The sequence below is a fragment of the Cynocephalus volans genome, chromosome 3, assembly GCF_027409185.1.
Source record: "Cynocephalus volans isolate mCynVol1 chromosome 3, mCynVol1.pri, whole genome shotgun sequence".
Taxonomy (NCBI): Eukaryota; Metazoa; Chordata; class Mammalia; order Dermoptera; family Cynocephalidae; genus Cynocephalus; species Cynocephalus volans.
This window is the reverse complement of record NC_084462.1, coordinates 146,574,891-146,599,076: the sequence shown is the minus strand read 5'-3', so window position 1 is coordinate 146,599,076 and position 24,186 is coordinate 146,574,891. Positions and strand designations below refer to the sequence as shown.

The window sequence follows — 24,186 nt, the reverse complement described above, 5'->3', positions numbered from 1 at the left end:
GCCAGATTAAAGTCTCACCAAACATTTAATTTCTCTGTGAAAAGTTCTTTTAAACATGTTAACTGTTGTTTCATTCAATAGGTTAAGTACTTCTATTTAAAAAGCTAAATTTTATCTTAAAATCTGAAGCTGAGAAGTATGGCATTGTACATTAATATGGAGAATAAATGTTTAACAGAAATTAATTCTGCCTTATTAGGTTACATTATTAAGTTCGGAAGAAAATAATGTCTTTGATTTGTGTAAATCTACCACTATTGAAGTAATACCACTTCTGTTCATCCTTCAAGTTACACATAAAAGGGAGCCTCATTAATATTAATAAGTGACTGGTATATAAAGTGAGAAAGGAGGAAGGGCAAGTGTTATTTTACAGTGAGTAATAACTAGATTATTTTGTTAAAACGTTGATCTTGAAGATTTTTTTGTGTACCCACTTCTTTTTACTTCTACTCTACAGATTTTTGGGTGTAACTTTTTAAATTGCCTAACTACATTTCATAATCTGTAAGCTATAATTCTGGTTATTTTAAGTTTAGAATTATATATGTGTTTATACAGGTATGTGATTATCTCTCTTTGTAATGTATTTACAGTAGCCTAGCAAGCCCTTTTATTTTAGAAAGGACTATTGGAGATAATTAGCATGTGAAGTTTCATTTTAGTGTAGCTTTAACCACTGATGTCATATGAATTTTCTAGTTACTTTTCTTTAGCAGATTTTCCACAAATACTAGGAGAGTCACTATGAATCAATTTTGTTACAACAAAGTGATTCCAAAGTGATCTTTACTGAGTTTTCTTGGATCTTTTCAACTGGAACTTTTGGGGTTGATGAAGTTTGTCAGGAAGACAGAAAAGATGGTGCCACTTCAGATCTGATATTCCTGGGTCTGCACTTAAAGATTATCTGCTGAAGATTGATTCTTCCCCATGTCCTCTCCAAATTCAGATCTTTCACTTCTCCAGAAGTTTAGAAGGCCCTATTTCACCACTGCCACACAGAAAAAGACAAAACTCAAGAAAAATAATATTACAAGTTGACTGCTCTACAAGATACAACATAATTGTTAGGTCAGAATTTCTTGGCTTTTAGCACTAGGCCAGCACACTGTTAACAGAACAGAGAATGGGAACAAAAGCATAGCTCCTAGTATTTGAATTTATTTAATTACTTCTCAAATGTAACTCAAACGGGCACCTTGTATTTTTGTTCTTGCATGGTCTGAGCTAGAACATGAGTAGGGCACATAAATATGTAACATAAAGACTTGGAGGTCAGACAGGTAGAGGAAAGTAGGAAGGAAGCAGTTAAAAAGTGTTTTCCTTCAAATAAAATAATTTTACCATGTACTGTAACTTGTTAATGGCAAATCTCTGATTGAAACATAGATCTAACAAATTTAATAGTTCATATTCTTTTTACTGAGTGTTGTCTGCCATTACACTAACACTGCTTTCTTCAAATGTTGTGTTGTACACTCTGCAAATGAAAATGAAGTACACACACACACACACACACAAAAAGGAGTTTTCCTTCAAATTCCTAGGTTCATAATTCTCCTAATTTGCCCCAGTGATTCTGGGTAAATTATATTTTTTTGCAGCAACGCATTGCCATAATAATAATGGCCTTTAATTTTTTTAAAAAGTAAATTGTCTTTTAAAATATTTTTTCCACATCAGGGAATATAAGCATTTGAAAGAAAAGGTGACTTTTGTAATCTGGATGATGTTTCTATCATCTAAAAAATGAGCTCTGCTGATTCTGATTGGTATAAGCAATTGGTTTAAGTAGAATAAAGACAACATAGAAACGTTTTTTAAAAAATTTTTTTAATAAAAGATGACCGGTAAAGGGATCTTTTTTTTTTTATGTTTTTTTTTACTTTTTAAAAATTGTATTAATTTTTTTGTGTGTGTGTGACCGGTAAGGGGATTGTAACCCTTGGCTTGGTGTCGTCCACACCGCGCTCAGCCAGTGAGCGCACCGGCCATAGGGATCTTAACCCTTGACTTGGTGTTGTCAGCACCACACTCTCCCAAGTGAGCCAACTGGCCATCCCTACATAGGGATCCGAACCGAACCCGTGGCCTTGGTGTTATCAACATCACACTCCCAAGTGAGCCAAGCCCTAAACAACGTAGTAACTTTTAAAGTAAAGCTTAAGTGGGGGCTCTATAAGCTCTAAGTATAGGCTCTATACTTCTATCCTTTTTCAAATTGGTAAACAGAGAATTATGCAAATTTTCTCATATAAAATTATTAATATTCCTAACTCTGAAATCAAAACATGTCTTAAATTTTTGCCATTCTTTGGTCCTACAATTTCCTGTCATCTCTTACTTAGTACAGTGATGGTTAGTACATTGATACAATTCAATTCAAGCCAACTATTGAATTGTAATCGTCATACCATCCTTTTTTGTCAGCACTTGAGTAGGGTAATTAAGTTATAATGGCTTCTTGCTCTCTAGTGATCTGTGGCGGATTTTAATAGAAAGGATGGACAATTCTGTCACTACTGATTGACCTCAATGATCTGGTTCTCTTAAATATAAGGGAACAAACTTAAACAGGATTTAAACTTCTTAATGCTAAATTCGACTAAGTACATGCATATAGATATGTAAGTGGTATTAAATTGATTCAAAATTAGCATAAATTTACATGCTGTTGTCATTTAGTTTATATTTATGTTCACCAATAGTCATTTATAGACACATTCTAATCCTTGCCATGGTATAAATGTGTAAGTAGCCAAATTTCATCTGGTTTTAGTGAGACTCTACTCAAGTAATATGACCTTGAGTTTGACAGAAAGCAGTGAAAGTGGGCCACTTAAATAATTATATAGACATTGTCCACAGAATCTTCACCATTTCATTCTTCTATTCCCACTTGAAAAATAGCATTTGGCAGATGGTAGACAGATCATTAAAGTAGTAGGATTAACACAGTAGTACAGAACGTGTTGTATTGAAATAAGGTAATAGATATATAAAGTTAAAATCATATTGATTGGGTGGGATTGTTTCACTTAAACCATTAAATAACTGTGTGTGTGTGTAAGTTTGCCGCTAGCTTAGTGTGGTTGTGCAGCTGTCTGTCACTTCTTAAAATTATTTTTCATTTCTGTTATGAGTAAGACTGTCTTTATAAGCTTACCCTGGAAATCCATAGATATTTTGAATAAAATAAAATAAACAGTAAATTGAATTATAAATCCCTAGAATAACCAACTTTTGTTTTAAAGCAAACTTAGGTTGCTCTATAAATCTTAATCAAATCAATCACAATATGGTAACTGGGAGGTAGGGGGGTAATTAGAAATGATGAATTTCTTATCCACATCATCTGTAAAGGCAAAAAAGAGAAAACTGGTTATTCTGTCGTTCTGCTTTTCTTGGGAACATTTATTTTCAAATGATTTGAGTCCTTCAAAACTCATCAGTCTCATAAACAATATAAGGAAATGGTGACTGGTGGGAGAGATTAAAACATAAAGTACATTAATAGGGAAAATAAAGGGGAAAAAAGTCACATAGAAATGTGGAAGTTGAATTCAAATTAATTTTTAAGTGAGCATCTACTATGGGCCCCCCAAAATGACTGACAATACCACTAAATGTTTTGTTTAAATCAAGAAAAATCAAAACATATATCAGCATTGAATATTTATGTCTAAAACATCATTATGAATGACCTATTTAAATAAAAAGTTTTGTTTTCTACTCATATATTTTCACATTACTCAACATGTTCACTATTACCACCAGCCACCTTACCAGGCACAACAGATGACAGATGAACAAGGAACACAGTCTCACAGGAGCCTTATCACATGTGTTCCTAGGCTGAAAAGCTCTTTTTTGTACTTCTTGGTAGGTAGAGTATGTAGCTTAGTGGTTAAGTATACACGTGTAGAAGTCAGAGGTCTAGGTTGAAAATCCAGCTCCAGTATATAGTTTATGTGATTTTAGGAAAAATACTCAATCTCTCTGAACTTCAATCCTCCGTCTGGAAAATCAGTATGCTACTTACCTCATCAGGTGGTGAGGGTTAATTAAAATTATGTATGTATAGCACTTTGCAAAGTATAGAGAGTGCTAAATAAATGGATGCTGGGATTACTAAGTGAGAGTCCTTGTATGAATGAATTGTGGGTTTCCAAATCTGGCATGTGGCTTAAAGTTCTAACACCAAATATAACTCTACTTGCTTCAGTTTCCTGGGATTCATCATATCACCCCCAATTTACTGCACCTCAGGTATAGGAGATATACTAGAAGGATATAGGAGAGATTCTACAAAGATGTATTCCTCCAGAGATTTTTGGTACGCTGCAGTCCTAGAAGTTGTTGATGCTAAGTTGTTGAAGCACTGGCATTTATCACTGAGAAGCATTTGTTACAAAGGAGATAAGCGTGGTGAGGAAAGCTGAAGAACTGATCAAAATGGATTAATGGCAAAAAAAAAAAATTAAAAATTTATTTCATGATAAAACCCAATTAAAATTAGGTATGTATATCAAATTTCTTTATTTTCAACTAAGTGTGCACATACACATTCAGGTTCTTTTCTTTTGGTACTGATTTAGCTTTTTGTTAACAACAATGACAAGTTTTATGTTTGATTTAAATACTATTATACTGGTTTGGGGGCGGGATTTTCCAGAGATCTATTAAATATGGAAGTTTCTTTACTGGTATAAAGGAATGAGTATTGTTTAACTAGGGAAAAAGTTGCCAACCACCACCAGCCTGTCTTTCTACTTTTTTAGAATATAAAAGTTAACATCTAAAGTAATTAATCATATCCTTGGCATGTTCATGATTGTCTCATTAGGTATTCTATAATTATAATCAAATTATTTTAATCTATACTCATCTATAATTTTCAAATATATTTTTATTCAACCTTTATATCCTGTTCATATTTTTTAAACTACAACAAAACATGATTTTCCATGTCTATTTTTCTTTTTAATTAGTGTTCTGACTGCCCTAGCAAACTGTCCTTATTTTAATAATTTTATTTTTATAAATAGCCCCTCTGGAGTCCTTTCTCCTAATTTGATATTTGTCTGTACTCAAACTGTTACTTTACATATTAAACATTTGCCTTGTACCATTCTACTCATGTGGGTTATTTCTCTGAATTTTTTTACTTTAAAAATAGGGGAGACAAATAAAAAACAAAACAAGAAAAAAAGACCAAAAAAATATGGGAGAGATTAAGACAAATTTCTGAGTTGTAATCTACTGCTGCCTTGGTTGTATTTGATTAATCTCTGAGAGTGTTAGTCCTATTTACTAAAGAATTACAGAACATCCAAGTTGCACTGTAATTGATGGCAAGCTTGTTAGGTGCTGACTCCATTCCTCTGGATTTCTTGCTGTTTAGAACAAAGGGGCTTTTAAGAAAAAGGGTCTCACTGTATTTTTGAGAAAGAGGAACAAGATTGCACTGTATCCATCTTGATTTTCCTTTCATTTTTAGGTTTGGGGCCTAAACACATAAGTTACAAAGGCAGGATGAGCAGGCATCTTCCTCAACCCTGATTCATAGCAATGAGTTACAGCTCCACCCAGGAGAGAAAGGAGATAAGAGGAAATTAGGGTGGAGTGGTGTTTTGGAGAGAGGTATTAGATTATTTTTCATTTTCTCTAATTTTAAAAGGCAAGTAGCCTGTAAATGAACTCTTTGCCTTGGTAAGGAAAAACGTACATACTAGAGAAGCCTATGTTTCACTGTACCTAGTTCTAAAAATGTGTGTCCTGTGTAACATGAAACTAGGAAAAAACATGAGGTGTGGCTTAGTGAGACTATAAACATCTCAATCACATATTAGAGATATGTTTAATGTTTTTATATTTGCTTGCTAATTGTTGGTTGTTAGTACATGTCAAAGCACTGAATTAAACCCTTTCTAATGGAATAGATAATCCTTTCTTCAAGAGTAATAGTATTTATTTATTTAAAAAGAAAATTTGGGGGGCAGCTGGCCAGTATGATGATCCGAATCCTTGATCTTGGGATTACATGGTGCTCTAACCAGCTGTACTAACTGGCCAGCCCAAGAATGGTTGTATTTAGAAAAAGCCTTGTTCTTTAATGTTAGGAAAGTTACTGCAACAGAAATGTTGGTGAGGGTCATGGAAAAACGTAATCCCAAAGAAAATTATGTCTATTAAGATACTATATAGTTTGGAAATTTGGTTTGAGTTGATATTATCTCTTTAAACTATTGTACTCTCTGATGGTCTCTGGGTTAGAACTTCAGTTTACCAGGTTCCTATCAGTAATACATACACCATATTTCATTTTAAGTTGCATTTCAGATTTAATTACTTGATAAGCTATTGTATCTACGACTAAGACGAATCACTTTTCCTGCTGTTAACTATGTGCCTTTAAAAAAATTCCTGACTTCTTATTTATCTTTTTGTATATTTCCCTGCCTCTCTCTACTTCCCATTATTTTTTAATTCTGTACTGGCTCCTGTACTATTCCTATCTTTACTTAACACTTTAATATATCCCCATAAATCTCTGAGCTCACACTGTGCTCTAATACTTCCAACTAAATCTGTACTAGCCAATGTTTGTCAGTTCTCTTGGCAACTTGTTTTTATGCAAATTGTATACAAAAATATGATTTGCATATTTAAAAAATATGATGTAAACAGAAAGAGCAATGCTATTAAATTACTGTTCATAATCACAAAATTATATTTTAAAATATAGGAGTTAATTAAATCTCTTTCATTATAAGAAGGGTATTACACTGCAAGTAACTCATATTAAAAAGCATCCTATTCAATAGATGTGTTTATGGTTGGGTCAGTTTTGCCAGTGTTTTAATTCACATGTAATTGACATAGAGCCTGTGTCAGCAACAACTAGCAATACTACTATTTTAACTGAAAAATGATAAACTGTTTGTATTTATATGTTCTGATTATTTTATAATCCTCAAATTTTATAGTCCTTTACAGAAAAATAGTAAAGCATGGTGATAAACTCAATTTGCCACAATACATTTTTTCCAATTCTTAGTATAAAACACAAGACATTTTTTTGTGCACTCTACTTTTATAGAACAACCAGATTTATAATTTATTTCTTTATTTTATTAAATTTATCAATATACATGGCAGCTTTCTCAAATCTCAAAGTTCCAAAAGTATGTAATTTTAAAGGTGAAAATCATTTTCCTTTAGGTGTCATATTCCTAGAGAGCTATTAAAATCTATTTATAAACAAAAATAATTGATAAACTAACACACTTCAGAAATCAGAATATTTTAAATTAAAATATTTTTAATGAATATAAAATATCTCTTTAATTAACTGTCATAGTTCAATTTAATATCACAAACAAAATGGCTTTATCCCACTAATTTCTCAAGTGGAGTAAGTCATTCGGATTTACACTTAATATAAGTTTTAAATGTGATTATTAAATGATAATATTTTTATCAGTTATAGGAAATATTCATTTATAAGAATTTCCTCAGGTCCACCAATCTTTTTAGGCCAAGTCTGAGCCCACGTCGACCTTAAAGTTTAGGTTCAGTGCACTTAACTTGCCTAATAAGCTTGTCAATTTAAGAATTCTAAGAATATTAATTTCACTGACAATAAGGGGGAATAAACAGTAGCTAACTCATTGTTCAACTGACAAAAATAAAAGCTAAAAGTGAGTGGGATACCTTCAAATTACTTTTAAAACTTTAAAAATTTAAACAGGAATGGCCAATGATGCTGAATTTAAAATTTCACAGGATAATTTTTTAAAAAGGAAAAAAAAAAAAAAAAAACCACGTAGAAATAGTGAAGTCATCACCTCATTGATAAAAAACTAAAGTTTAATAGTCATTGAAGGGGTAACAACCACTTGCAGTCTACATTTAAAAATATTTTTTAAGTATAGCTAAGAAAAAACTAAAAACAAAGAATTCTATTAGAAACAACAAAAATGATAAACATTTAACTCCTAAAGTGTAGATACTTAAGATCCTAAACAAAACATTAAAGGTGAAAGGGTTGAAACTTTTTCCAACAGTTCATCTTATAAAAGCAATTTCTAAGTAGCTCATATCCTTTGCTTTGGTGTTTTGTATGCTATCGACTAAACATTAGTACAGTAGAAAATCACTTAGGTTCTTTTCAAATGCTTGGCATTATAATGTGATCTCATATCTTTCCTCAAATTAAATTTTGCTCCACATATTCCACATGTATACAGATGAACATCCATATGCTGCTCCAACTGTTCATTATTTGGGAATATCTGAAAGCAGACCTGGCATATAGTCTCACCAGCAGATAAATGAGAAATCATATGCCGTACATGGTCATGTTTTCTGAAGTTTCCTTGATCACAAATGGAACAGACATACCTGGCCATGCCTTTGTGCATATCATTGTGCAGTCGCAACTGACGTTCTCTTAAAAACTGCTTTCCACATGTCTGACAGACAAACTGTTTCTCCTTAGTATGAACAGTATAATGTTCTCTTAAGTGACACCGCTGATAAAAGCCTTTTCCACATAGGTTACAGAAATGTTTTCGTCTGTGATCTCTTTCATTTTCTTCCATAATGGCATTCTTAAACATATCTTGATCTAGGCAGCTAGACATATGTTCAACTACTAGATTTTCAGTTTCAAAACGCTGGCCACAATTAGGACATCGAAAAGGACAGGCAGAATGTTTAAATAACTGCTTTTTTTGGATACTGTTTATTTGGTAATGATTGTCCCTAAAATCATCCAACATTTCAACAAACATATCTCTTATTTCAGACTGCTCATCAGTATTCTCTTCCATGTCCATTTTCTCTTCAGTACTTCCTAACCCATTCATTGTCAGATCTTGGGGTTCTCCACATCTTTGAGCATGTTCCTGAAGTTGTCTACCCTTGACAAGTATTTGTCCACATTTCCCACATGCACAGATATTTTCAATGTGTTTGGCTAAGTAATGAGATGACAGATCCTCCTCCGTTATTGTGAGTCCACACAGCTCACAAGAAGCATTTTCAGTATCCTCTTGTACTGGACTGCTGTTGTTAGCAGGCCTCATGTTTTCTAAACCACCTCTTTCATCAGCATTTATTGACATCCGAGGTTTTAGAGTTTTCCTACCACTTTTTTTAATGCCAACATCTTCTTCAACGTAATATCTATAAAATGGCTCTTCAGGTTCATCTTCTAATTCATCATTGTCAGTGGATTCATTACAGTCTTTATCAGTAACTTTAATAATGTTAAAGTCTTTCAGTTCATCTGTAGGAATGTCTTCTGGCTCCATCTTGATAATGATTCTTTTCCTCTCAGCAGCTCTGCTTTTTTCTTCACTGGCTATTTCAGACTCCACTGTGCTACTTTTTCTGCTTCCAGTGGTTGAGGCTGAATCATCAGCAGCCTGGCTCGTGTCTCCTCTGTATTTGTCCGTCTGTGCAGAAAATGTTTTGGAAGAATCCTTTTCACCAAATTCAGCTTTGATGTTACTATCTTTTCCATCTCTAATATCTACTATTCTGTGGTAAGATCTTGTGTTTTGGTATGAATGTCTGTTCGTACAGGTTAGCACATGCTCATCTAATAATTTTTCACAGCTAAAGCCAAATCCACAGCTATCACAGGTAAAACTCCGTCCAAAGCGTCGTGACACACGTTCTTTTGAAGTAGATAATTTGGACACAGAACTTTTTTTACATACATCAAATAGTGGTTCAGGAAAATTACCTAATTGTAAAGACTCTTCATCAGGCTCTCTATTGTGTGGTGTATTTACTGTTGAACTTGGCTCTGCACACCACCTGTTGGCCTCATTGCCATTTCTAGCCACAGTGTCTTCATACATTCTTACCCCAAATATCATTTTGCTGTTCTGTTTGCTGGAAGCAGAAGATGAACATTTTGAACTAGAACAATCTGCATCCTGTATGTCTTCTAAGCAGTCAGGAACATTGTACAGCTGTAGGTAGTTCATTGCCACTTTAAACTGTTCAAAACTGGAGGGAGCTGTCATAATTTTTCCTAAATACATAAATTGCAAAATGAGATCAAAACACTCGGCACTAATTTTCATGTTGCTGAGATTCAGTTGTGCAGTACTATGCTGATGGTTCATGAAAAACATTCTAAAATAGGAGCTACAGGCAGCTAGAACTGCTTTGTGTGCTTGAAAGTAAATGTCATCAATTGCAATACAACAGTCACAGAGAAAACCCCATTCCCTTTGGTTGTTTAGCTGCTGAAGGACGTAGCTGCTGTGGCTGGGCTTTGCCATCTTCTATTAATGAGAGACCTATGTAAAACAAAAATATTAAAGTCAGCCAAGATATCAGAAAAGCACTTGGAAAAAGAATAATTTTTATCATGATTTGACTTGTGTGACTTTGCTATTACAATCAAAGTATGAATAACTTTCTATTCTAATGTAGTGAAACTCAACATATACCTGAATCATTTTTTACATTTGAAGATACTCAGCCATGTATTTAGGTTTCTCATATTGAACAAAGGTGTCAAAAGCAAAAACCATAATTTTGGTTTTAATACAACTCTAGGGGAAAAAAAAGAATACTAAATTTGGAAGGAAAAAGATATTAATTTAGAAATACTTGGAGGGCTCACCAGTTAGCTCCCTTGTTTAAGAGTGTGGTGCTAATAACACCAAGGTCAGGGATTTAGGTACCCTTACCTGCCAGCCACACAAAAAATAAATAAATAAAATAAAAGTACTTGAAGGATATGAACAATGAAAGTAAATAGCAACTCAAACTGAAAGTTACTAACTAGATAGAGTATTAAAAACTTCTTAGATCACTGATATGAAGGAACTATTGCTCATTTTTTAAGTGTGATAAGGGTATTTTGGTTGTGTTAAAAAAGAGTCCTTTTAGATATACATACTGGAGTATTTATAGATGATATATGAGATACGCTTCAAAATAAATGGAGTGAGTGTGGGGCTATAGATGATACAAGATTGGCCGTGTGTTGATAACTATTGAAGCTGGGAGACAGGCATAATTCTATTTTCATTTATGTTTGAAATCATTTATGTTTGAAATTTTCCATAGAAAAAAAAATTCTATTTAAAAAACCTTACTAGATTATATGGAAATGGCACCAAACAAATAGGTTTGATTAATTCCTTTCTTTTATCTTGAATGACTGGAGAAGGAATAATTCTATAGAGTTAGACTATGTCTCACATTGCTTGGCATACACTTTAGCGTAAAAAGAAGCAGGGATTTATTTGGGAAGGAGGTATCTATTCTTAAACTATAAATTTTTCTTCCTTTTTTAAGTGTTAGGAAAAAAACATACAAAAGTAACACATGCTCATCGCAAAAATTCAAGCACAGAAGTATATGGAATAAAAACACACCTCAGGTCGCATAACTTTTCCCACAGGTAACCCCTCTAAACTCTCTGGATCTGTTTATATGCATACATACACAGTCAACATATTGAGTACCTACTATGTACTAGGCACATAGTTTCGCTATTTTTTGTGTTTTTTAACCTAAATTATATCACACTACACATATATCTTTCTGCAACTAGTTTTCTTCACTTAACAGCAATGGTGGACACTGTATTTTTAATGTAGAGAGTTGACTTTGAATAAAGGAGAGGAAAATACTAAAAGCACTAGAAGTCCTATCTGTTATATGATAAAGCTAAAATAAGATCCAATTTTAGCCTCAATTTTTAATCTGTATACATAAGGTTTCAGAATCTATCTTCTGCTTAAAAACAAGTTCCTAGGCAATTTGAATGAACTTAAAAAGAACATGTAACAAGCTATTCAGAGAAATAAAACGCTCATTCTTCAGTTCCAAAACTCTTCAATCCCTGCAGTAGTAATTAAGAGAGTATCTAAGTTTACTTACTTCTACTTGCTTTTTATCTGTTCCTCACAGATCAAATATGGATGACATACCCCTTTTCCTTACTACGTACAGGCCCATCCTGCCTCCTCCTTCCTATTTCCCTGCCTAAGGACATGGAGTTTCATAGCCAGGGATGTGGGTCTGATGAAATGAAGGTGGCTTATGATGAGACCTCCTGCCTTCTTCAAATTGCAACCACTGTACCTTTTTTGGAAGTAAGATCAAGTGTTTCAAGTACAAACAATATTTCAAACCTCTGTTACTCAAATATCTGTACTAAAACTGTGAGGAATCACTTTCAGCATGTACCTAAATACAAAATTCAATGTATACACAAATATAGTCATCAATGTGTTATTTATAATTTGAATTCAGCCTTATAGTAAGGGAGTTGTTAAGGAAACTAAGGTAAATCTACTCCCTAGAATCCACTGTCATGTGGCCTTTAAAAATTGTATTTATAAATGCAGACTATAGAAGTGGGAAAAATTTTCACAATGGGGAGTCAAATAAATAAGCAGTATACAAAATTATGTTACAATTGTAATAATATAAAACAAATCCAGACAACACCACCACAACCTCTTTCAAAAGGTGAAAAAAAAAAAAAGATGAAAAAAATACACAAAAATGTTGACCCAAGCCCACTTTAAGTAGCTTAAAAGTTCCAAGGACCCTTTCATATCTAAATGAAAAGCAGTTTTATGGTCAGCCACCAAAATTAATACATAGAAGACCAATATGACAGACACATCTGTAGCTATAGTCACAATTCAATTAAATTAGCAAAAATACATATACTCTGTGATAACAAAACACTAAAACAAATAAGAGCATCTATAGCATTTTAATGCACATGTATTCATTCAACAAACACTTATTAAGCACCTTTGGTGTACCAGGCACTGTATTAAGTACTGAGAGTCAGCAATAGCACAGGTACTCCGTAATCTCAAGGATACATTATTGAGGAGAATTTTGACTTTTTCTAAATTAGTGATTTCATTCAACATGCACTCATTAAAGGGCTCACTCTGGAAGAAGGCATCATGATGTATTGGAGAGAATAAGGACTCTGAATCAGACAGACCTGGGTTGGAATCCCACTGTCTCCATGTCTGTCTGTACTCCTATCTTCCCCTGATAGAGGTAGAAGCTGAACAAGTACTGTATCTAATTTTTAGTGCTAATGCTACAGCTTCTAGGCTGACTTAGAATTGTAGTTTTATGCAACACTATTAGGTGGATGTCCAAGTTCTGAGTAAAACTGATTTTAGGTAGAATAACTTTTAATAGCAATCATTCACACATTAGTACTCGCAACTCCATTCTTGTAACATCTCATTCAAAAAAGCTTTAAAAAGGCTAATATACCAAAAAAAGAAAAAAAGGTAGTGGAGGTCAAGAGTTTGGATCCCCATACCAGCCTGCTGCCAAAAAAAAAAAAAAAAAAAAAAAAGGTGGAGGGGTATGGGGCAGGAAAAGATGGATCTAAATTCCTGTGAAACTTTTAGCTTGTTATCTCTTGAAAATAATTTTTGCATTAAAATTTTTTATAATCACTTTTTTCTTTTCTCTTCATCCTTTCTACCCAAATTACATTCATTTTTATTAGTTAATGATTTTAAATTCCAAAAGAAATCTGCTCTTTTCAATTTTTTTACATCCTTAATCATGCAACCAAAAAAACCTAGTGTTCTTTTATGTTATAGTAAAGCTTGTAAGAAGTTTTAAATAAATAAAAGGATTGCTTATATTTCAGCTGTTCCTGTTTTTATGACTGAAATCTGCAATTGTTTTTGTTTGTGTTTCTAGCTGCATCGCTGGTACAAGTTTGTCACAACTAGAAGTCAAGCGCTGGGGCTGAGAGCAGAACCTTCAAAAGTGATTCAAAGGACTTAATGTCTTTTCGATAAGGATAACAGGCTATGCACCACCAGGTATTCCCATAAGGCTAAATGATACCCAGGGTGTAGTACTCCAGCAAGAATAAGGAGTTAGGTAATTCAAAACTTTTTACACTGAATTTTTAAAATTTTAGATAGAAAAAGTTTACCAGCTCATCTCAAATTCAGAAACAGCCACCAAGCACATTAAGCATATTAAGTAATTTAGACAGTCAGACTTTTAGAGCTTAGCAAGATCTAATCTATCCAACATTCTAATTTCACAGAAGGCAAAGATCTAGGGCTGCTAAACAATGTACCAGAGTATAGTTAGCTGTGGTAATGTACATAGTAGGACTACAGAACAAGGACTCCTGACCACCCAGACAGTATTAACCACATAAAATACTTCCTTGGTACTATGAGACGTGGCCTTCTGCAAAAAACACTCAGCCAAGGACTGGACACGAGTACTTATTACAGGGTTTATTGGCCAGGTGCTTTTTCACAAGTGAGTCCCCCATCTGAACTCTTTATCTGTAATGTGGTTTTATCTATACATCTCTATCTATAGGTAGTTTAATATCATAGCTGTGTTCCCTAAGTCATACTGTGTAAGCTAGTAAATTTCTCACTGACATAGTAAGATTTCAGAAATTTTTGCTCCATTGCTAAATCTCTTAAATTGGAAATAACAGTTTTGCTGGAAGTTTCTTTTGCTCCAGCCTTGGCCAAATGATAATTTAAGGGTCTATAAATAAGCATATAAAATGAATGAAGAAGTAACTTAAAGGAATTTTGAAGTGACTCCTTCTTTAAGGCAAATAATCACCCTCTAAATTGTGTCACAGAGTTGTATTACCAATGAAGCATTTGAAGATGATTTGCACAGCCTTAGTGAAAGTCTGGAGGAGAGCCTAGCATCAGATTCCCAATTCAGCACCCTAATCTCTGAACTACTTACAATTACCTTTGGATCTCAAAGGAGATTTAAGTATATACATTCATTTCCTTTTACCTATTTCTATGTCTTATATGATTGAATGTACGCATATGAATTTAATTTGAGGATTGTAGAATATCTTTTTAAAAAGTCTGGAATGTAATGATTCTTTCATATTTTAAAATCAGAGTATCAGAATGTATTGAACACCTACAATGTTCCTAACACCGGATAAAGCATTGAGGTGGAGGGTAGAGAAGGATGATGTACAATAGAGCTAATCATATGTTTGAAATTACATTTGAAACCAAGATACCAGAGGCTGGAAGGGGTTAGGGTTGGGGGGAACATTAGGAGTAAACTAATGGGGACAAAACTATGCTATCTACCCTAAGTGAATCATTGTGCTAGACATGCATGTATTGAAACAACACACTGTACCCCCCCAAATAAATATAAATAAAATTGATTTAGAAGAAACAAAGTGACCAGTGAATTCATTGTTAAAAAAAAAATTTGAAGCCAACAAAAAAATTTGAGATTAAGTGCTAAATTATATTGAATAAAGTTCAGCAAAAGTTTAGAAGAAAAGCATGAATTATACCAAAACAGTCGGCTTTAGGGAGGATGTAGGACTGAGTGAAGCCTTGATGAATGAGTAGAATAGAAAAAAAAAGAAAGCAAGGGGAAAGGCACTTCAGGTATTTGTATAAGTATGTATGTAAATAACTGGGGAGGGGTACACAGCAGCTTGGCTAGAAATATAATGGGAAGGAAGGTAGATTTGCTTTACCAGAAGGTAGAGTTTTAGCTGATAGGTGAAGGTTATGAAGGTAGGGTGAATGATAACCGTAATACAATAATAATACAAATAGCTAGCATTTGTTAATCCTTACTCTATGCAAATTTGTTAATCCTTACTAGGATCTATACTAGGCAAATGTATAGGCAGGACTGTGGTTTGAATGCGTCCCCCAAAATTCATGTGTTGGAAACATAATCCCCAATGCAACAGTGATGGGAGGTGGGGCCTAATAAGAGGTGATTAGGACATGAAGTCTCTCCACCCTCATAAACGTTTTTTTTTTTTTTTTCTTCCTGACAGCTCCCCCATACAGGGATCTAAACCCTTGACCTTGTTGTTATCAACACCACACTCTTCCAAATTAGCCACTGGCAAACCCATAAATGGATTAATGTCATTGTGGGAGTGGGTAAATATTGAAAGTGGGCTTGTTTTAAAAGTGATTTCAGCCCCTTCTTGCTCTCTTGCTCTCCTGTGCTCTCTTGTCCTTCCACTGCCCACCGTAGGATGATGCAGTAAGAAAGCCTTTACCAAATGTGGGCCCCTCCACCTTGAACTTCTCAGCCTCCAGAACTGTAAGAAATAAACATCTTTTCTTTATAAATTACCCAGACTGTGGCATTCCATTATAGCAACACAAACTGGACTATGACAAGGAGTTATCACATATACACTACACATATACATGTATGTATGCATGTATATATGTATACAACTTTAGCGCTTAATTATCATAACAAACTCTACAAAGTAGGTACTGTTATAAGACCCATTTTCCAGATTAAAAAACAGAGACATACAGGGCTGGCCGGTTAGCTCAGTTGGTTAGAGCGTGGTGCTGAAAACATCAGAGTCAGGGTTCAATCCCTATACTGGCCAGCCACCAACAAACAGAGGCAAACTTCCTAAGGCCACAAAAAGAGGACTTCTTGGGATTAGAACATAAGCACTAAGACTCTCAAACCCAAGATTATGCCTTGAAGATTTTTCCATCTATAAAAATAATGCCATATTGGCAAAATTCTTTCCTAGAATACTATTTTCCAAGGTATACAGTTCAGTCTCTAAAACTGATTAAATTCTTTAGGTTTTCTCCTTGAAACTTCCTGAAATAACCAGTTGTAGAGGCTCCTAAAGATAAAAGGTTTTATTTCAAGACACGTAAATGACAGACATGATCAAGTTTGAAAAATTTTATTCACTATTTAGACCAGACATTGTAGTTGGTTATTAGACTTCAAATTCAGTACTTAGTACAGGAAGTTCTGAAATTGGAACTTGCAACATATATTTCCACAGAAACAATGCTATAAATGGTAGCTCAGTTTTATGCTTACACCCTAAAGTCTTTTAAAACCATAATGCAGTTGTATATTAATCCTAAGAGTGCTGTAGTATTACTTGTACCAGTGCTGACAGAGATCTAAAGAGCAGCATGGTACAGCAGTGCCTACTATACTGAGCCCTCAAGGACAGGGACAAGGCTTAATGGCCTTTGTGTTCCTTTTGACTACCACACTCTTCCCACACAGTTGGCACTCAATGCATGTTTGTTAAATAAAAGAATTAAAAAAGAGCCCAAGAAGCAGATGCTGCTAGATTTCAGTACCAGCTCTACCACTATGAGGAAACTTCTTTACCTCTCTAAGCCTACTATTCTTATCCATAAAATCAGAATCATCATACTCCTCACAAGATTCTTGTATAAATTAGATGACAAATATTTCTTTGCCTTTTCAACCTAAGCACAATTGTTTAAAAATATTATCATTGTGAACAGTTTACAGAATTTTATGAAATGCTCAAGTTCAACCCACTGCTTTATAGACCAGAAAGCAAACTGAGGTTAAGTGATATGCTCAACGTCACATCCAGTTTTAGTGGCTGTCACGATAAGACATTGGTCTCCTTAATCCTAGTCTAGGGCTCGTCATACTACTCTAACTACAGCCCCCATGTACAGTACTACCTGGCTGTCCGTTTTCTCTTCTGCATCAATTATGTTTTGCCGAAATACAGAAACTGTTCAAATTTGCAAGGATTGTTTGTACCCACACTAAATGACTTTAAGACTGCTATGCTTCTGGAGACTGTGGTTTGTTGGTTGGTTAGTATTTTTCTGTCTCCTTGCTTGTCAAGCCAATAACTGTCACTTCTAAAAGGTGTGCTGATCTCCTGCCGCCCACAATTTCAATCTCTTACAGGTTGTGTAATCAGACAAAAACTCATTAGAAATGAATCTACATAATTATTTTTTCTGTAAGGACCTAGGGAAGGACTCTATGAGTAAAACATAAGATTTTAATTCCTGAACTTTGTTCAAAGTCAATGAAATTGCCTTCCTCTTTTGCTTCATGCCAAGGCAGTGGATAGCTGAGGTTGCCAAAATAGTGGCATCTGGAACATTCCTCTCTCCCTCCAGGAGTGGAGGAGGAAAAGTTTAATCCAGGCAGTCTACATTTTGACCTGTTCATAGTAAATAGGCAGCACAGCATCTTCTCACCACCAGAGGGCACTGTGTAAACAGTAGGCTCCTCTCAGCTAAAAGCAGTTTCACCAGGAAGTCACTTTTTGCACATTGCATTCATATTCTCAGGGTTCATTTTGTAGGACATCTATCTACTGCACAGCACTCATTCTGTGGACTCAGACTGGCACCCACCTAAAACTGTTCCTCCCCCTGTGTTCTGTCTCAGCTGCCACCCCTACGCACCAATCACCCAGGCTACTTCGGAGTCACCTAGAACTACTCCCTCATAATCAACTATTGTCTTGCCAATTTTCCTACTAAATATTTCTCAGATCTGCCCCTTTATTCCATCCCTACCTTCCCTACCCTCGTGAGGTCTTTATTATCACTCCTGAGTTATTACAGCAGGCTCCTTATCTGGTCCTTCAAATCCATCCTTCACTCTCAGATGATATATAAGAACAATCAGACCATATCATTTTCCTATGGTTTTCCTCACATATCCTCAGGCTAGAGTATAAACTCCTTAGTGAGGTATACAGAGGCCTCCATGTCCACCCATCTAGTCTTACATGTTTGGCTACTTCCTGCTTCGAACAACATAAAAACTGCCCCCCCCCCCACTTCCCCCATCTCCAATATACTTCATGTATTTCTTACCTCTAGTTTTATTCATGCTGATTGGTTCTTCCATCTGAACCTCCCACATATCATTTAAGAGTCAGTTTATCACCTCCTCCAGAAAGCCTTCTGTAAGCCTCCTTTCCCACTATTTTATGTTTTTATATTAGTGTATTACTCCTTATTTTGCACTTATTACATTATATTTTAATCATCAGAACAGTAACATAAAAGAGGCATTAAAACACAGACAGGGCTGGCCCTGGTTAGCTCAGTTGGTTAGAGCATGGTGTTGTAACACCAAGGTCAAAGGTTCAGATCCCCATATTGGCCAGCTGCTTTAAAAAAAAAAAAAAAAGAGCACAGACTAGCCAGGTCGACTGGGTTCAAATTCTGCCTCTGACACTTATTAAGTATATGACCTTGAGTGGGTTGCTTTCTCAATATCTGCCTCAATTCCTTCATCTAAGGTTTTGTAATCCTCCCTAGTTTTTAGGGTTATTGTGAGGCAGTGTCTGTCACAGAGTGAGTACTAAATAAGAATTGGCTACTATAATTATGTGTTGGTCCTCCACTAGATTGTGAGCAACCTGAAGGCAAGCACTTTGGCTCATTTGTTTCTCTGGAGTATAATAGGTATTCAGTGAATGCTGCTGAATGAATAACCGGTGAGGCAGCTCTTTATAGTTTTGGGAGGGATTACCAAGTTTCCTTCTTTCAGAAGATACTACACATTTTTAAAGTTTGTATTGTTTCCAATTTTGCGGCTTCAGTGTTCTTTGTGCTTACTTCTAACCAAAGTCCTGAAAACTTCACATTCATCTAACTAAAATTCAATGAAATAAAACCAATAAAAAGTATCAAAAAAGTATGTTCACAGGTATTGATATTCAACACTGTACCCCACAGATATGTACAACTGTGTTTCAATTAAAAATAAATTTTTAAAAAATTAAAATAGTGTTCACTCTATGAAGCTTAACTCAACTCTCTAAACCTTAAATCTATTTAAGATTTTCTCTTATCCCAAATCGCCTAACACAGCAAAAGGCTTCCTTCTTTCCACACATGCGGTTCCTTTTGCTTAGAACCTTTTCAGTGTTCAGCTCACACTCTCTTTGAGAAGTTCTTTCTGATCCCAGGGTGAAGAAAATGCCTCTCTTCTGTTCTGCCAAAATAGCCTATACATACAACTACAGGGTAACAAATTATGTATCATCCTAACTGGGATGCTATATCCATCACCACACTCAAGGCAGGTATTGTAATTACTTGGCTTCTCTGCTTTACCCTACACTCTTTGAGATCAGGACATTGTCTCAACATTATTGTAACCCCTGAGCCGCTAACAGTCTTTAGGTGCTATTTGATGAGTTTTTGAATGAATTAATGTCAAAATAGGCAAGTTTTATTTTGCTTATCAATTTTTTTACTTATTTCAATCATGGCAACTTTTACATAGTGGTTGAAAATTTCCAAAGTATTTTCCCATACATTATACAACCGATTCTCACAACCCTGAGATAGGTATTTTTATTATCCTCATTTTGTGAATGAAGAAACAGAATCAGTGGTTGATTTGCCCCAAACTGCTCATCTTGTAAGTAGAAGCTGGGACTCAAACTGTGACTCTTTTGATTTAAAACCCTAAGTTTCAGTTTTTTGTAAACTAGACAACATTCTTTCTGGGCATAACTGTTAAGAGAAGTGCCCCTTTGGAACATTCTAAGCCTCCCAGAGATATCCTTTTTCATGAATCTAAACAACTTTCATCATTCTCATACCACCCCATCTTATAGGCAGAATGCCTTGTCACTTCCCCATCTCCCCTTCCATCTGCTAACTCCCACTGTCCACCAGGGCATGCCCTAATACTGCAGACTTAAAGTGGGGATGGAGCTCTTCGGTTGTCTCTAAAAAGTGTTACATACATCTCACATAGACAACTAACAGAAAATCTGGGTGGTAATTCTCTAATTTTCAAATTTTCTTTTGAAAACAATTTTAAGTTTGAAGACAGAGTAGTATAAAAAACACCCATGTCCCCCAACAACCTCAAATAATCAATGTTGTGATTAAATTTCTATATACTATTTTGGGGCTTCGTTTTTAGAGTATCACCAATTTCTCCACAGCTCATTCTTTTTGAACGTACCCGGCTTAATAATAAGTGACTCTGTCCCATCACTAAGATCTCATGCCAAAATATAAGTATACTTAGAAATCTATCTTAAATATGTACCAAGATGCCAATTATGAGTGGCATTCAGGCCTGAGTCCCTGCCACCCCCTCCTCAATATCAGTCCCTTCCATGCCACACATGAATATAGCAGTAATTAAACCCCTTCTGTCCTCTAATTTCCTTTCCGTGATGTTCAGTATGTAACCTTTGGATACTGATCAAGAGGAACTCCCACCCCTCAGCACAGGGATATCTTGGCAGTGGTCTTCATGGCAAGTATAACATACTCCTTCCCAGCTATAAACTATGAAACTCTACAAATGTGAGGGTTTCGTTTTGTTTTAATGAGTTTGGCCAGTATACATCAATCCATCAGAGGCTGGACATCAGCATAAACATTAACAAAGTGTGAGAAAAAGCCTACTGAGGTAGAGTAAGTACTTTAAGGACAAACCTAAAATAGCAGCCCTGTTATATCAAAACTCTCCTGTCTATTACTTAATCATATAATTTTAAATCAGTCCAATGCAAAACACTCCCTTTTCCCTCTAACTGGCAGTTCTCACCCACCTGAGCAGTGAACAGAGAACACGAGCCCATGAATCACCACAGACCATCCCTAGGCAGGGTGAAGTACACACAGCAGTGCTCAACTGTTGCCTTCTCTTGTTTTAAACAAGGAATTGACTGTTTGCGGTGATTATCTCTGGGGAGTGGGAGTCAGTATGACTTTCATTTTTGTACTTTATGTACTTCAGTACAGGTTGAATTTTACAAAGAACATGGATATTATAAAAAATATTTCCATTTTGAGAAAAAAATAGACATGAATAAACTTTAACACAGTTCACACATGAATATAAGAACAAATAAAGTAACTTTATTTTACTGTTAAGAGCTACTAGCACAGTAAGAAAATATCAGGAGAAAATATTCTGTAGAGACCAAAGTGACCTCTCAAGCAGATGTTTCTCAAATATACCTCGATTTTTTGGAGGTCAACAGATTGTATTGTAAAAATAAAAATCCACGGAAATTTTTCTGCACTTCTATCCCAAATGGTTTCTTCCCCTTTGGGCCAGAGGTTAATAGAAAAAGGCTTAGTGCTTTTCCTGGCTAGAAAAGGACAGGTCTGAAAGCAGGCAATTTTTTTCTTCTGCACATTAGAAAGGGTAATGGTGCTGCAAAGAACACAGGGACACTCTTAAAAAGGTCCAGGAACTGACTCTTCCCCAGAGCCTGGCAAAAGAGGAGAATGAGGAAACAGTACAAAAATTTAGCAGTGTTAAAGCAAAAACACAAGGTCAAGAGCAAGTGGTCCTGGTTAAAATATGGTTTTTCTTTTCTCTGACAGTGAGGCACCTGCCCCTCTTCCCCCCAAAACCCAAAAAGAGTAGGCCATCATATTAGGGGTGGGAAGAATAGAAAGGCTTCAGGAAAGACTGCTCAACCTGAGTTATTAAATACCATGAAAATCTGGTCTTAATGGAGAAATCCTGTTTGTAAAACTAGCATAAGATGTTAACTAAAGGCTCTATTGCACACTTTTTTTTTTTTAAGAGGAGGAAGCCCTCCATCTTGTTCCCAAAGTCATTCAGTTATTATTGAGACTTTTAGATAGTCAGCAAGTGATTCAAAAGGAAAGTTTTGAGGATATGAGCAAAATGATGGCCAGCCATATTTACGCTTCATCTTTTTGTATCTCAATTTTCCCCATTTCTCCAGATATCCATTTGCACTGACAAAACTTCATAGAATCGAATATGTCAAAGACCGTGACTGCTTTGAAGTGATCATAAGAACTGCAGCCTTTACCAAATCTCCTTCAGAATGCCTAGAATTTTAACTCAAGAAACCGATTCTAAGTTGCCTCAAAATGCCTCCTGCCGTTTCTTGGGTTCGAGTGCCAAAGCGAAAACTTCCTGTCGTGTACCATATGGAAACGCACTTAGACCAGTGGAGAACCTGCGTTGTACCTACCACTCTGAAAGTCGACTTAGGAACATGATTGCACACACACAAATGTCCTATCCCCAGAACACATCAAGGACTTTCATCCACCTTTTCTTGTCGTGCCCAAATTGGAAAATACCATGTCAACTCTTCAGTATGTGCACTCGTTTGCTTAAGTAGAAAGGGAGACTGGGAGGGGTGGCTGAGCTCAGACCGATGCCTAGATACTGTGGTGATAACAAGTCCCGACCTACATCCAACACATTAACCGACACTAACAGAACTTCTAGTAAGCGCCCACCACTGGAAGCGAAAGCACTCGCGTCCCAGGAAACAGAAGATCTTTTCCACTGCAAATTCCCAAACCCACCACTTTTTACTGCACAAAAAGCGTGTGTGCCGGAGAGAGGGGGTGGGAAAGAGCGCAGCAAGAATTTGCACGGCTCTTACGCCTCCTCCCTCGGAGCGCGCCCAAGTCTGCGGCCTCGGGCTCCGGGACACTTCCCCTCCCACCCGCCGAGGAGCCGCAGCTGTAAGTTGAGCGAAGCGGGCTCTGGGCACGTCAATCAACCGGGTCCTCCCGCCTCCCGTCTACACCTCCCCTCCCCCCGGGGGGGGGGGCAGAAAAAGAAAAGGAAAAGAAGGTAACTAATTTGGGAACTAGCCCCCGCGGGGGCTTCGCCTCCGACCCAAGGAGGCCGCACGCCCGGGACCAGGCGCGCTGGCACGGAGCAGGCGGCTCAGCAGTCGCCCGTCGCCGGGTCCTCGCAGCGCCTCCGCCGCGCTCCGGCTCCCCGCACGGGTAGGCGCCGCTCCGTCCCCGCACTCCGCCAGGCCCGTGGCCCGGACCAAAGTTGCGCAGAAAAGCCCCACAACTGGCAAATACTCACCGGCCGCAGCAGGAACCTGGGCTGGGGAGATTTTAAGGAGTTTAAGGCAAATCAGCCGCGGGAAAGGCGGGCGGAGGCGAAAGGGCCGTAAGCTGCAGTGGCGGCGGCGTGCGGCGCTCGGGCTGGGCTGCGCGGAAAGGCTCTGGCTCTGCCAGGGACTGTGCTGCAACAAAGGACTTCCGCTGCCGCACAGCCGCGCCTGCCGCACCGCACTGAGCCGGCCCCGCTTACGCGGCGACTCCGGGTCTGCCCACCAGTTCGCTGCGGCGTCCGCCAGCCTTCCCCTCCCTCTCGCCCGCCCACCCACTCCGCCGCTGGCTGCTAGGGGCACCCGCGGTCGCCTGTTTGTTGCAACAAGTTTCTGCGTCGGGCTCCGAGGAGGCTGGCGCAACCCGCACCGCGGGGGCCGCCACGGCTGCGGCTTGACCACCCCTCTCGCCCCTCTCCCAAGGGTAGCCTTGGGACCTCCTCCTCCTGTTTGCACAGCTGGAGGTGACTGGGCTCCTCCCGACA

General features: G+C 36.8%; 1 protein-coding gene across 2 annotated transcripts; it reads right to left on the bottom strand.

Annotated features, from left to right (window-relative positions):
• Positions 1-354: 354 nt before the first annotated feature.
• On the bottom strand, positions 355-23,876 carry ZBTB1 (zinc finger and BTB domain containing 1). 2 transcript variants are annotated; one of them, XM_063090620.1, is made up of 3 exons: positions 23,674-23,876; positions 8,410-10,325; positions 355-994 (listed from the first exon to the last, which is right to left on the bottom strand). In XM_063090620.1, the coding sequence occupies exons 2-3, from the start codon at positions 10,305-10,307 to the stop codon at positions 958-960; spliced, it is 1,935 nt and encodes a 644-aa protein (XP_062946690.1). In that variant the 5' UTR covers positions 10,308-10,325; positions 23,674-23,876; the 3' UTR covers positions 355-957. The 2 variants fall into 2 exon arrangements, with proteins under 2 accessions (XP_062946690.1, XP_062946689.1); XM_063090619.1 differs by lacking the exon at positions 355-994 and having other exon boundaries at positions 8,008-10,325.
• Positions 23,877-24,186: the final 310 nt, after the last annotated feature.

Coding starts and splice junctions, on each gene's coding strand:
- ZBTB1 (XM_063090619.1), bottom strand. CDS start 10,307: ATGGCAAAGCCCAGCCACAGCAGCTACGTCCTTCAGCAGCTAAACAAC.